The sequence below is a fragment of the Electrona antarctica genome (genome assembly GCF_951216825.1).
Source record: "Electrona antarctica genome assembly, chromosome: 11".
Classification (NCBI taxonomy): domain Eukaryota; kingdom Metazoa; phylum Chordata; class Actinopteri; order Myctophiformes; family Myctophidae; genus Electrona; species Electrona antarctica.
Window position 1 is genome coordinate 38,499,188 of NC_136792.1, and position 14,119 is coordinate 38,513,306.

Sequence of the window (14,119 nt, forward strand, 5' to 3'; positions counted from 1 at the left end):
TTCCATTGGACCCTCAAACTGTCTGCTAAAGCATCTATAGAAAACTTTCATTTCCTGAAAAATTAATATTTTGGAGTTAGGTGGTTTCTCCCTGACAGCAGAGATATCTATCTAAAATAACATACAGTAGATACTTCCCCAGATTGAAGGTTTTAAGAGATGAGGTTGAAAGATACACACCATAGTAAATAACAGTCACAATAACTTTAGGTACGTTGCTATTCAAATCCTTCCACCCGTCTTCCATTGTTAATAAAGCATTTGAAAGACAAACTTAGCTGTGATTGACAATTTAACTTAAAACAAACACCAACAATTACTGACAAATGCTATTTCACCCAAGTGTGATCAGAATCCCACATTTACCTTCAAGTCTCTATGAACAATGTTCTTCTGATGACAGTAGTGGACTGCCGATACAATCTAGAAAGAATTAAGCAAAACAAACTAAATGTTTCCAGCAAATTGCTATGTAAATAAAGTAAATATCTTTATTATATAAATTTCATTTGCATTTACAGTCAAAACAAAACAAAAATAAAATCACCACAACATACCACACAGGCAATTAGCGGGAAACAAATGATTCAATATTGCAAATATGACATCCACAGTATTTGGTATATATTGCATGTCCACAGGGGGCGCCACACTGCTTCAGAGCTTTAAAACTGACCTGTCTGAACTTGGCTCTGGCCTCCTTCTCCTTCATTCTACCATGAGACACGAGGTAGTCGAACACTTCCCCTGCAAGACAGACCAAAGTGGTGAGACACACACTCTTGCCTGGTGAGGTTTTCATATCATTGTTCTCTGGTATGAGAGTAAAAAATTAAAGTATCTGCCTGAAATGAATAAACATTCTTATGTGTGTATGCACGCATGACGCATGTATTGTGTGTGCGCGCGTGTGTGTGTGTGTGAGTGTGTGTGTGAGTGAGTGCGCTTCTTGATGAAGAGCACAAATAGTGGAACGAGTGGCTGAGGTCAAGTTCAGCAGAGTTACCGGCTAGCTCCTCCTTATTAGGACTGAACAGACACAGACGAGAGCTCATAGACCACAGAGAGAGACGGTATGGGGGGAGGGGGATTAGGGATGAAGGGCAGAAAAGAAAGAAAAACAAAGATGTCGAATGGTAAAAATAGAGGAGGTGAGGAGCATGGGAAAAGGGAGAGAGGGATGGAAATCATGGAACAGCAGAGAGACGTAGAGGATCTAAGGGTGAATGCTCACTTACAATACATTCAGAAAATGTACACACTATATACACTTCTCAATCTTCATGTCAAGGACCCCCCCAGATTATATGTAATTTGGCTGCGGACAGCCATCTCAAAAATACATTATTTTATGCCAGGGACCTCCAGAAGCAAAAGATTTGCACACATTATCACAATGTTCCCCAAAATAGCAGATCTACAAGCTCATAGCTCGGCACGAAGTGAATAGTGATTGAAAGGGAAGATTCCATGGTAAACACAAGCTCACAGATTCACTTTCAGATCTGCAAATCTTTGGTCTGAAGTTTGAACCATTAGACGAAAAGAGAAAGCGATGATGATGGTATCACTCACCTCCACTGGCGTACTCCATGACCAGGTAGAGAGTCTTTTCTGTTTCAATCACCTCAAACAGGTGCACTGTAACAGACAAAGAGGATATAGTATATAACATATAGAGGTATAATGGTGTCCAGTACACTACAGACACATATACACAGACAGCCAACAAACAGAGCACACACACACACACACTTGAAATGTGTATTTATGTCCACATAATGAGAAGTACAGGAATACCTTGTACAAAGGACATAAACACTCCCAGTTTGACAATAGAAGACAGACAGACAGACAGACACAGTAGCTCACCTATGTTGGGGTGGTTTAGGCCCTTCATGATGCGTACCTCTCGAAAGAGCTGAAACCATAGAAAATGAGATGGTGAATGCTAGCACTGCAACATTGACGTAAATCACACACTAACATTGCATCTCAGAGTATATTATATGATATCACATAATATGCATCTATTTTATGGGTAGAAAAAAAAGTACAATGAATGACGCAAATCTCTATGAGCCCATACGAAACCAAAGGCTGTGGATGGCATTATGGAACAACATACACGTATGGGACTGTGACAGCACAGGTACAATACGGCACAGTACAGGACACTAATAGAGAGAGTGTGTGTGTGTGTGTGTGTGTGCACGCATGTGAGATGGAGAGACAGAATTCAATTTGTTTGCGAGTTGCCACAGCATTTGCCCATCCATCACACCATGCGGATCAGCTGCCACATAGGGCTAGGCTCAATTCACCTTCTAGTCACTCAAATAAAATAAGTCAAATATACACATCCGGTTTACAAACATCAATGTATGAGTGCAATTTCACATCTTGAACTCAGTGACCGAACATTGATTGTAACAATAACTGACCCCAAGTCTGGCACATAAAACCACCATACACCTTGTTCCTCTCCTCTGCTGCCTTTATCCACTACCCTCCTTTTTTTTTATATAATTTTTATCCCACGATTTTGTAACCCATTTTTCCACCCCTGTGTCAATTATCTAATGTGATGCTGGGCTCTACACACCCTCCGCCAAACTGGGGAGAGCAACGGACTTGAACTCATGCTTACTTCATGCATGAGTGTCCAAGTCGCTCCTTTACACCTGACAGGGGGGAGTTTCCCTGGTTGGACGTAGCGTGTGGAAGGAACACGTTATTCCAACCAGTTCCTTTCCACTCCATCAGGCGCCCCGGCTGGCCAGGGGGAGGCATACTACCCTCCTTCTAATTTACACCCCCCGCCCCACCACCAGCCCACTTACATTTAGGGCACATATGTTTTAATTTTAAAATGCCATCATAAAATGAAAATGATCTCTGTTCAGCCATTCAAACAAATGTATTTTTTAGCACCATTTCATAAATGATCTATGTCCATACGAACATGGCAGAAAACGAATATCACCTGCCCAATATACATTGGGCATGTGCTCTTAGTTGAAGAAAATACTATGGAGGAAGAACAGCAGAAAATACATTATCCATTATATAATGCAGAAATTAACCACACAGCATGGTAGGCAATGCAATCATTATCAAGGTTGAGCGGTTTGTTTTCTTCCGGAAATTGTGATATTGATGTGACCAATCAGTGAAAGCCACTCGCGTGTCGTGATAAGACGCAATCAGGTCAATCAATCAAGTCTGTTTCCGTCTGTCCAGACAACACCGCAATCGCAGTCAAAAACACCCGAATAATTGTAAAAGGAGAACTTTGACGTAGTCAAGATGTAGTCTTATGCTCATGTCCTCCAGACCCACAGCCCTGACTAGACAGAGCCCGACAGTAGGGCCTTCTCCCCTGGCCACGATCTCCCCCAGCCTCCCACACCGCCCCTCACCGCATCCATCCATCACAGAGCTCCAGACAGCTGGCTCATACAGCTGCTCTGATAGCTTCACTCGTTAATTAGTTAATGTACTTTTATAAACTAGTGAAAAAATAAATACACAGGGAAGCGAGAGGCTAAGTGCCTCTTTAGAGGGGAATGTAATCAAAATTGACTTTGGCGGAGTTCTGAGTTAGGCCTACAGTATGTGCTGCCAAAGTCAAGGAAAATGCAATACAGTGACAATGCTCAATTGTGTGTGTGTACGTTCATAGTGTTCAGGGAAGAAACTGTTTGTTGTGTGTGTGTGTGTGTGTGTGTGTGTGTGTGTGTGTGTGTGTGTGTGTGTGTGTGTGTGTGTGTGTGTGTGTGTGTGTGTTGGACAGGGAACAAGCAGTCTAGTCTGTGTCGCAAGGATGCAAGGAAGGAGTATTTATTTACAGGAAATGAAGATAGAAATAGAAAACGAGACTGACAAGGGGAGAGGCAGACAGAGTGTGTGTGTGTGTGTGTGTGTGTGTGTGTGTGTGTGTGTGTGTGTGTTTCTATAGCTTTATAAAGCCACAATCATAATTCTATTCATATTATTGAACAAATCTGACTTCATTAAATCCTAGGCTGACTTTGTAGTGTGTTTTCCATTTCATGTTAAAAAATAAATAAATACTGCAAGGGTGAAAACATGGTAGTTGCTTAGCCAATCAATAAATGGGTGAGTTAGATTCAGGTGTGTCAATGTGCACCGACTACTGTCCATGCTTGCACATTGGTACACGCATGGCTCTGAGACAACCTGAACCTAACAGAACGATTTTTTATTTTATTTTATAAAACGTACTGTAAGTGTTATGGAGATGTCATTGTATGCACATTTCCTTAAGAGGAATAATATGAATGATGTATGAAGAAGCGGGTACAGTATGCTCGAGCACGGGTGAATACTAAATCACCAGTACTGTATAAATAAGCTCAGTCGAAGATAGAATATTGAGTTCCAGTAATAACTGGGCCTCTGTAAAAAGGTGAAAGAGACCCAGTGCACCCGGTCTGAGCTGCGCTGAGATGTCTGGATGTTATCTAATATTGTACCACTCGTTATTGGATTTATTAACTTCAGATTACGGTAAGAAAACGGCTACTCCGGAATTCTCCTTTAAAGAGTGGGTGAAATTTTTTTTGAAGTTCAATTCAACATTTGCACAGGTAGAGTAATATTATAACTAATAGTTATAATAGGGAATGACAGAATAGTTACTTAATCATTACTCTGTGAGCCTGTCTTTAAATGCCCTGCTCAGTACACTATGTTTACCAAGAATTTACTTCCTCATGCTGAAGTAACAGCAGTGTAATGGTGACATAACTTTCACAGTATCCTGAGGCACTGAGTTTTTGTGTGTTATTATGCGTTTGTGTGTGTTCCCATAATGTGTGGGTGTGTTTGTGTGTCTTTTCATAGACGTCACAAGAGACAGATTCCAGGTTTTCACTGGGCCGTGATGTGGAAAAGACCAGTTTAGCCGCAATACACAAATGCACATGTTCTCACGCGCACGTGCGCACACACATGCACGCGCACACGCACACCCCCCCGGAATGTAGCGTGACTGAGTGACTTGAGCTGGGACATGCAGTACAGCACAGCTGCTCTGTTTTTGAGGGGCGCTAGCCCTCCTATGTCTAGCTTTGAGGGTCTGTGTAAACACAAACATTGAAGACAAAAGTGTGTAAACAAACATTGAAACAAATTGTGATTGGCCGGAATGAGATGATGTATGATGATGTACAATGATAAGAGCGCCCCTCACTTCACATGGGTGTGATTTTTAATTATACAACACACACTGGTATTCAAACAGGTTTTCCACACTTGCATATGAAAACAGATCACAGCTGAAGCCAGATACTGTACATCACATATACTGTATTTTTCTGTTTGTCTGATGTATCCGTTTAGCGACCTTAGTTAATCACTGTAGACTGTACTGTAGCTACTAGCTACCGTGGCGTGATTTAGGACTATGAAATAAACCGTGTTGTGGTCATTATCGTTACAGTAATTCAACTGATTAATAATGTATTCTTGATTTTGGTGGATTCCAGATCTACTCAAGTCCACTGTGCACTAAGAAAGGCGGTGTGGCAAATGAGGGCATGAAATCAGTATAAAGCATGTGTAAGATTATGCAGTTTTAATATTTGAAAACATATCTACTGATTGCAATAACTAGCAAGTTCGACCGGCCACGAAAACAAAAACAAAATAAAATAAAAATCAGGAAGTGATGTATTTTTCATCATGGTGCTTCCGGTTGAAATGTTGCGCAATAACAGTGTCATGGAGTTTTATATTAACTGTAGATCGTGCAAGTGCATTAACGGTGAGGAAAGCAGCTATCCTCCTTCGCATATTATCCCCTTCAAAGCTAGGTCCGGTCTTGCACCATCGTACATTTCAGACATACTTGACCCATGCGAGCCAGCTGGCGAGCTAAGATCTGGCAAGGCCCTTCTTACCATAAAATCAGGTTGAAAAACAACTGTAGGCGACGGGCCATTTTTACAAAGCTGCTTTTAACCCCTTACCCATGTGATTTTGTGACTATATATAGTTATCTTCAGTTGTGTTTTATTGACTTATTTCTTGTATTGTATTTTGTGCCTACCGTATTTGATGTCTGCTGTGTTATTTGATCTATGCTATGTTGTTTATTTCTGTTAAGCACTTTGTGACCCTGTTCTTAAAGGTGCTATACAAATAAAGCTTTATTATACTTAACAATTTGTGTGTAAAAAGTGGCGTAATTTGAGCTTGCGTGTGCCACGAGACATGAGGAACAAAGCCGTTTCAAACTCCATGGCCATTGTCTTGGATTAATGTAGCTTGATTTAAAACACACAAATGCGAATTTAAATATAACATTTATTCATGCGGAACTTGCTCAAATAAAGTTTTTGTATTGCTCAATTCTCAGTGACTGAGAATAAAACGTAAAAGAAACTAAAAATACTAAAAGAAAACTTTCAACTAAAAGAAAATGCTGTGGCCTGGGCCATGGCTCAGTGGTCCAGGCACCTTGGCTGGTAATCCAGTCTGGCAGTGTGCCGCAGGTTCGACTCCCGATCCCGACGGCCTTTACTGCATGTCTTCCCCCCATCTCTCTCCCCATTTCCTGTCAGCCTACTGTCTGTCCCTCCATAAAAATATAAAATAAAGGCGAAAGCCACAAAAAAAACATTAAAAAAAGAAAAAAGAAAATGCTGTTATATAAATAAAATTGGAATACATAGGCCTAGTTGCAAAGGAGAACATTGAAACTCTCTCTATATATATATATATATATATATATATCGTTTTTTTTCCCAAAGAATTGCTATCCTTACTGTACATAAATCAATTTCCCTTCGCCCCTATACCGCATATTCTGCAGCCACTGAAGAAAGCCATTCTTAGACACCTTTTCAATCCCATCTAGTTTGCATGATCCAATTCCCAGTGGGAATGGTCATATAATGTGCTGCTGACACACAGATAATGTACAGAGCGCGCACACAAACACACACACACACACACACACACACACACACACAGTAGCGCTGCACGATAAAAAAAAAAAAAAATTAAAACAAAAGATCGCGATCCAGATTCAGACACATGCGATCTCATTTCTAAATTTGAGCACTAGTTGGCTGTCCAATTCATTTTAGTTACCCTTATGTTTTTGCTATACAAGAAAGAGACTTTAAGAGAGGTTTAACCCATTTTGGGCGGGTGTTAGCATTATGTTATGCTTTAGCTATTGAAAAATAGCAGATCTACAAGCTCATAGCGCGCCACCGAGTGGCGCGCTATGAGCTTGTAGGTCTGCTATTTTTGAAAAATCGAAGAACCACTGACATAGAAACATAGCTTTTTCAGAAAACTGATCTCAGGTCAAAATGGGTTATGTCAAGCACTAGGCTCCCGTTGTCACAATTCAAATGTAGAAATGTTCAGACAGCAACTACAGACTAAAGTGTGAATTATGTGATCTCAATTCTTGTGGAGGAAAGAATTTAAGAACATACACGCATGTAAAACATGCAAACGTGCACCCATGGTCACATATGACACACACACCCCCCCCCCCTCAGGGGAGTGTGTAATTCAATTGAAAGAAGGGTGCATCAGCTGTTCACCTGAGCTTTAAAGAGAATAATCACATAAGCCTCTCCTCCCCCCTCTCCCCTCGCTCTCTCCTTTACACTCCACCCCATCTTTCTCCACTACATACTCATCTCATCTCCTCTTTTCTACCTTCCCCACCTCTCATTTCCTCTTTCACAATCGCATTCACATTTTCATCCCGACTCTTGGTCCATGTACAGTACTGAATCATACTGTACAAGTGTACAAAATATAATAATATAATAATGGTATGATATAATATGATATAATAATGATAATGTAGTCAAAATCAGTTCATGACTATTGAAAAGGTTATCAGTATATGCTCTGCTGTATATTTTGATTTATGCATGTACCAAAAACACATTTAGTTTGTAATGTATATAATTATCTATATAGACCATCTCTTTTCTTCACTTCACTTATACCCACCTAGCACATTCTAATGTTTCGTCACACTTTCTCCCAAAATCCTTTAGTTATTTTTTAGGGATTTCTTCTTGTTTTCATATATTGGAGAGGATGGCATTCGACAAAGGTCTGAATATAAGCCTGGGGTCACTCAAACGCCACCCAGTAATACAGTAAGTAACAGCAAAATGGCCACCGATGAATCATGGTAAACGACATGTTAAACGCCTGTTGCTTCGTTTGCCAGTCCTCTTTAGTACACAGCAAAATAAAATAAAACGTACCCTTTTAAACAGTCATATTGTTCTGTTCACCCTCCTTCTAAATCACTTTCGAGTTGTCTCCTGTGGTGACAGCCTCGCATCACAGTTGCCATGCCAACCAGGGGACTAATCCCTGTACCAGGCTCTGCTGCACCCCAGGTGCTTGTGGCAAGTCATATAACCAGTGTTGCCAGATTTGGCGAGAGAAATAAGCAACCAGGTCTATGAAACCAAGCTTAAGAGAAAAATAGCTAATCTACATGCTCAGAACGCGTCGCGATGCGTCGAGAGCTTATAGATCTATTAAAAAATAAAATGGTAATTTGAATATTTTACAAATCTTGTATAAGTATAACCCTTTATAACCACCACTGGTTTAAAGGGTTAGTTCAAATGTTTGGACTTAAAGCTATAGGAAATACTTGCCATTAATAATAGTGGTTGCAAAGGTATTAATTGATTGCCTGAGTCCCGTGGTGGGAGTTCTGGTCTGGTTTTGGTGAATATTAAGTAGGCCTAGTTCTGGTCATTTGGTGGGGGCACTGGGAGCCACCCATTAAAAATAAATGAATACACAAAACTAGCGTAATTTGTATTGTTGACCTATTTCTGCAATATAGAGCAACTTTCATTCAACTTCGACCCCTCTGTCACATGGAACTATGGTTTTGTGCTGCTGTTGGTGTAGTGATACTGGACACAAAAAGTAGTTCCATGTGACAGACAGAGGGGTCAAAGTTGCCCAAAGTCAATTATAATTATAAACGTGGTAAGACCTCACACGCAACAGGCCTCATATGCACATACAAAATTACAGTTTTCCATGACTGCTTATCAATAATCAAATGGCACTCATCTCTCATCTCTCACTGGCTCAATCATGATTTCCTTTGAAAGTTGGACAGAAAATTAAAATTATGGGTCTTTTCCTACATATATTTTTTGATACATTTTAAAACAACAAACAAAACAAATCTAAGAAATTCAATAAATAAAATAATGATAATTAAGAAGCAGTGAAAATATCTACAGCTCGCAACACGGCGCAAAGTGACACGATGCCCGGTGCGCTTGTAGATCTGCTATTTTCACTAGTTTGGGTCGCTCGCAAACATATAATCTCCCTTTTGGGTCACGACCTGAGAAGTTTGGGAACCACTGTCACTGGGTGATGGATTTCTGAGGCGGAGCGCAATCCTACCATCAGTTCCCAGTACTTACCGCACAACTTGCCACACCCAAACCGTGCTACTCATTCGCAGAGTTGGATGGAACCCATGACCTTGTGGTCAAGAGGTGTGTGCTCTACAGACTGAGCAACCCAGACACAAGATGGAAAAAAAATGCATTTTGTTCAGCTTGCCCACACCCACTTCAGTGAGTTTAGTTCACACGGCTGTTTAGAACATTGCTTCTCAAAATGGAGTCTGGGGACCCCCAGGGGTCCTTGGGGTGGGTTCCAGGGGGCCAAAACAATCATTTTAACCACTTTATAATTATGTTGGCTATTCAACAAATAGCAGATCTACAAGCTCACAGTGCGTTACTTTGTGCGAGCGCTGCAAGCTTGTACAATGTACATCTGCAATTTTGAAAATATTTGAAAAATATCAAATACATGTATACAATACATTTTCCTCCAACATAAATATTCTCTTTTGGGGGTCCCTGGCACAAAATCCTTTTTATACTGAAGTACCACCTAAGAATATATTTGGCTCTCCATTTTCCATAATAAATAACATATATTATTTATTTTAAATACAGGAGCGTATACCTGCCCTTTTTGTTCCATTCCTAAGCTATAATGCTGCTGCTCTGACAAAACTCAGACTAAACACTAACCAGTAACACGCATCCACCTCATTGCCGGCAGACTGCTGGACGAGCGCTGGCATGGGGGGGTCAGATTAACATATGGAATGAATTCTGTACTGGCCATATAAGGAGAATGTCTTGAGTGTACATGGTGGTGTCACATCAACAACATTGGACATCAGGTCACCATATATGGCGGAATTCCCATATATGACGACCAACCAACACAATGACGGGAAATGCACGATTCCATAGTCAACTCCTGGCCAATATTGATGACATCAGCGATCTCCATACATGGGGTTTAACTGAGACAGCAGGTTGCATTTACTATGAGATCAGGGTCTCCACATCTCCATCCCTGATGATGTCACATGATGTCACGAGACCTGGGCACCATATATGATGCCTGACCAACACACTGATGGTGGCCGACCAACCAACACACAGGAAATGCGCGATTCCATAGTTAACTGCGACCTTCGGTCGCAATCAGCACAACTGATGATACTTCTAATGTGATTAATCCGTTCTCAAATGTTCTATTAACGGCTAGGTGTGCCGTCATGCTCATTTCGGCATGGCTGGATAGCCTAGTTCAACCAATTGCTTGGTCAGAAGAACTACCTGTAGTAATATAAATATTTCATTCCACTTGTGTCTTTTTTCTCCTTATTTGGGCGACTCCTCTGTGCACCACCAGAGGGGGGGCTCAAGTACCACTAGTGGTACACGTGCCAGTGGTTGAGAACCTCTGGTTTAGAAGATCCTCCTGACTGTGAATGATGCAACCATCACCAGCATCACCTATCTGCTGGCTGTCTCTTCCATCCAGTCATTACTAATCAACGTAGTATGAGGCTGAGCATTTATCTCTTCCATCCAGGTAATTCAATCAACTTTGATTTTCTCCAATCAACTCAATATTCTCCCCCAGGTGAGGCAGCAATTTATTAATCAATGTCTGTGTATTTGTTCCGTGTTAATAGACCACAAAGCGTGAACTCATGTTGCACGTCTAGTGTGGGCTCTGACCTGCTGAGTTATGAATGAGTATTAACACAAAGCAGCTTACAATTGTCTCTCTCACTGCATGTTACGTGAGTCAGTGAATGAGAGAGAGAGAGAGAGAGAGAGAGAGAGAGAGAGAGAGAGAGAGAGAGAGAGTTGCTCCACTGGACTGTGTTTGCTAAATGCGTTTGGCTGTCCAGTCTCCCGAGTCGTCCCGACATCTGACCTGTTAATCCCAGCCTTGTGTCCAAGCTCTCTCTCACCCACGTCCCACACAGTATAAATAAACAAATACAGAGAGAGAAAAAGAGGAGAAAGTAACAAAGAGGGGGAGAGAGAGAGCTGTACATTGGATAAATACTATACCCACAGATTCAAATATCCAAACTCCTACTCAGTTGGAGAGAGAGACAGAGACGCATGAAAAGACAGGCTCCTCTAACTTCACCCACATTTGAGTAACCCCAGTGAATAAGCCAGTGTTTGTGTGCGTGTATAGTATAGTCTGTGTGTGAATGAGTCTGTGTGCTATGAAATTAGCCCCCGATGTATGACCTGATTCAACTACAGCTATATTGCTCTGTTACCTTGCATGTCTCCATTCTGTCACTGTCCCCAATCTTTAACATGTTGTATAACTGAAAACGACAGCCGACCCCTCCAAGGCACATACAGTGAACTGTGTTGTCAACTGTGTTTGACGGTACATCTCTAGTGTCCTTTTTGAACTAGCAGTTCTTCAAAGTGACAAGCTGGCTCAAAGTGACAACTCTGAAGGACACGGCCTCTTAGTAGTTACTTCAGAATTATTACTTTATAATTTTAATATAAAAGTAAAATCTGAATGCGTGTATAATAGGGTGCCGTTGTGCATGACTGACCAAAATCAAACTCAATTATTTATTAATAACAAATATTTGATTATTCTATTATCACTGGGTGCCTATCTGCATTTACTAGTCACAGTGGTTCCCAAACTTTTCAGGTCGAGACCCAGAAGAGAGATTAGACGTTTGCCCAAACTAGTGAAAATATCAGATCTACAAGCATTAGTTACTTTCACTACTTCTTAAGTATTAAAAAAAAAAAAAACGGAACTTCTTAGATTCGTTTGTTTTAAAATGTATAACAATTATTTTACATTTCTATTGAAATCTATCTATATCTAGGAAAAGAAAATGGGATTTTTACTTGAGTCGTGACCCATAAAAATTGGTCCGTAAACCACAAATGCCAAATGGGTCCCGAGTCCCACTCCCAACCCACTGTTTGGGAAACAGTGTGTATAATAAGTAGTGTATCTCCGTATAGCAGTAATGGGAGCCGCTATAGGGCCTGTCAATGACAGAAGATGAATCATTGATGAACAGTAGCTGGAGTCCATCTCTGGCCTCCCGGCTGACTGTTTGACCTAGATAAGCAAAATAAATAAACAACAAGTCTGACTCCACTTTAGTGAATTAGTGAAATTAAATACGGGCTGACAGTTACACAAGAAGGGTTAGCAGAGACAGAGAGAGGAGTTAACACCTTTGTTGTCCGTCATTAACATTATAAGAAGTGGCCTGGGCCATGGCTCAGTGGTCCAGGCACCTTGGCTGGTAATCAAGTCTGGCAGTGTGCCGCGGGTTCGACTCCCGATCCTGACGGCCTTTACTGCATGTCTTCCCCCATCTCTCTCCCCATTTCATGTCAGCCTACTGTCTGTCCCTCCATAAAGTATATAAAATAAAGGCGAAAGCCAAAAAATAAATAAAATAAAATAAAATAAGTTAGTCGCTGCCGATGTTTACAGTTAACTTTGGAGAGTCAATGCGTCGTAATTCTGGCTCCGTATCATCGTTTTTTAGCCTGTCGACACATACGCCACTTCCGCGATGCGCCTCACAAACAAAGAGCAATGCGAGTCAAGATTGTCCATACCCCCTTGTTCACTTTGCATTGGAGTCAGTTTCCCAGAAGCCCTTGCAAGCCAGTTATAGGTAGATTTCCGGTAAAAGTAATCAAAAAATGGCGAATTAAAAATAAAACAAATGAGGTTTAGCGCGTTACGCAGGGAAAGACAATGGAATAAATGGCGTGTTTAGCGGGTTATGCAGTGAAGCTGTTAAGAGAGAGAAAGGGGGAGAGGAAAGCAGAGCAAGGGCAGGAGATGGAGAGACAGTTAAACAGGGCAATAGGAGGCAGAGAGGGTGCATAGTAAAACCCTTTAGTGTTGATTTAACACTCTTCCACTGATGATTTTACTGTGTGTGAGGATGAAGGGGGTGAGAGAGAGAGATGTACTTCTGTCTGTTCTTTGCTTGTTCCTTTGAAGACCAAACGTGTTGGAAAAACCTTGTGGTCTTGCATCCTGCTGTTCCTCTATTGACTAATTATACATTTTACACAATGACAACAATGCTCTCGGTGGGGACACACACACACACACACACACACACACACACACACACACACACACACACACACACACACACACACACACACACACACACACACACACACACACACACACACACACACACACACACACACACACACACACACACACACACACACACACACACACACACACACTTACTTCAAGAGACAGAGTCTGTCTGAGTTTATCCACTTGTTCCATGTGGGTCACACACACAGTGTGTCCTCTTTGGTTCTGTTCAGTGTCTTGTCTTTCTCCGGGTCCTGTTCCAGTGCCACGGCCCTCAAAAGGCCCCACAGAGCCCACTGCACCAGACCCCCCTCCCGACTCGGCTGTCCCTTTTGTTTGCCTGTCTGGAATTCACCTAGTGGCTGAGGGGCCTGGATGAGGTAGGGGCGTGCGCACACACACACACGCACACACAGTCACGCACACACACACACACACACGGCTGCCTATACAGAATCCTTCTATTCTTAAAGTTGCACTAGTCCTCTTTGGATGAGGCCCTAGACTACATAGTCGAACAGATTAGCATAGCACACACAGCACTGTGAAGAGCACGCAATAATATTGTGCGCTCTTCACAGTGTTATGTTGTGTGCGTGTGTATTAT

General features: G+C 41.5%; 1 protein-coding gene across 3 annotated transcripts in view; it reads right to left on the reverse strand.

Moving 5' to 3' along the window:
• mark4b (MAP/microtubule affinity-regulating kinase 4b) overlaps nucleotides 1–14,119 on the reverse strand; it is a 72,730-nt gene that overhangs the window by 28,234 nt on the left and 30,377 nt on the right. For all 3 annotated transcript variants that reach the window (XM_079513397.1, XM_079513396.1, XM_079513398.1), the window contains exons 4-7: nucleotides 1,873–1,921; nucleotides 1,576–1,641; nucleotides 677–747; nucleotides 367–423 (exon numbers count right to left, since the gene is read on the reverse strand). In XM_079513397.1, the coding sequence (XP_079369523.1) occupies nucleotides 367–423; nucleotides 677–747; nucleotides 1,576–1,641; nucleotides 1,873–1,921 (243 nt within the window). The remainder of the gene's footprint in view (nucleotides 1–366; nucleotides 424–676; nucleotides 748–1,575; nucleotides 1,642–1,872; nucleotides 1,922–14,119) is intronic.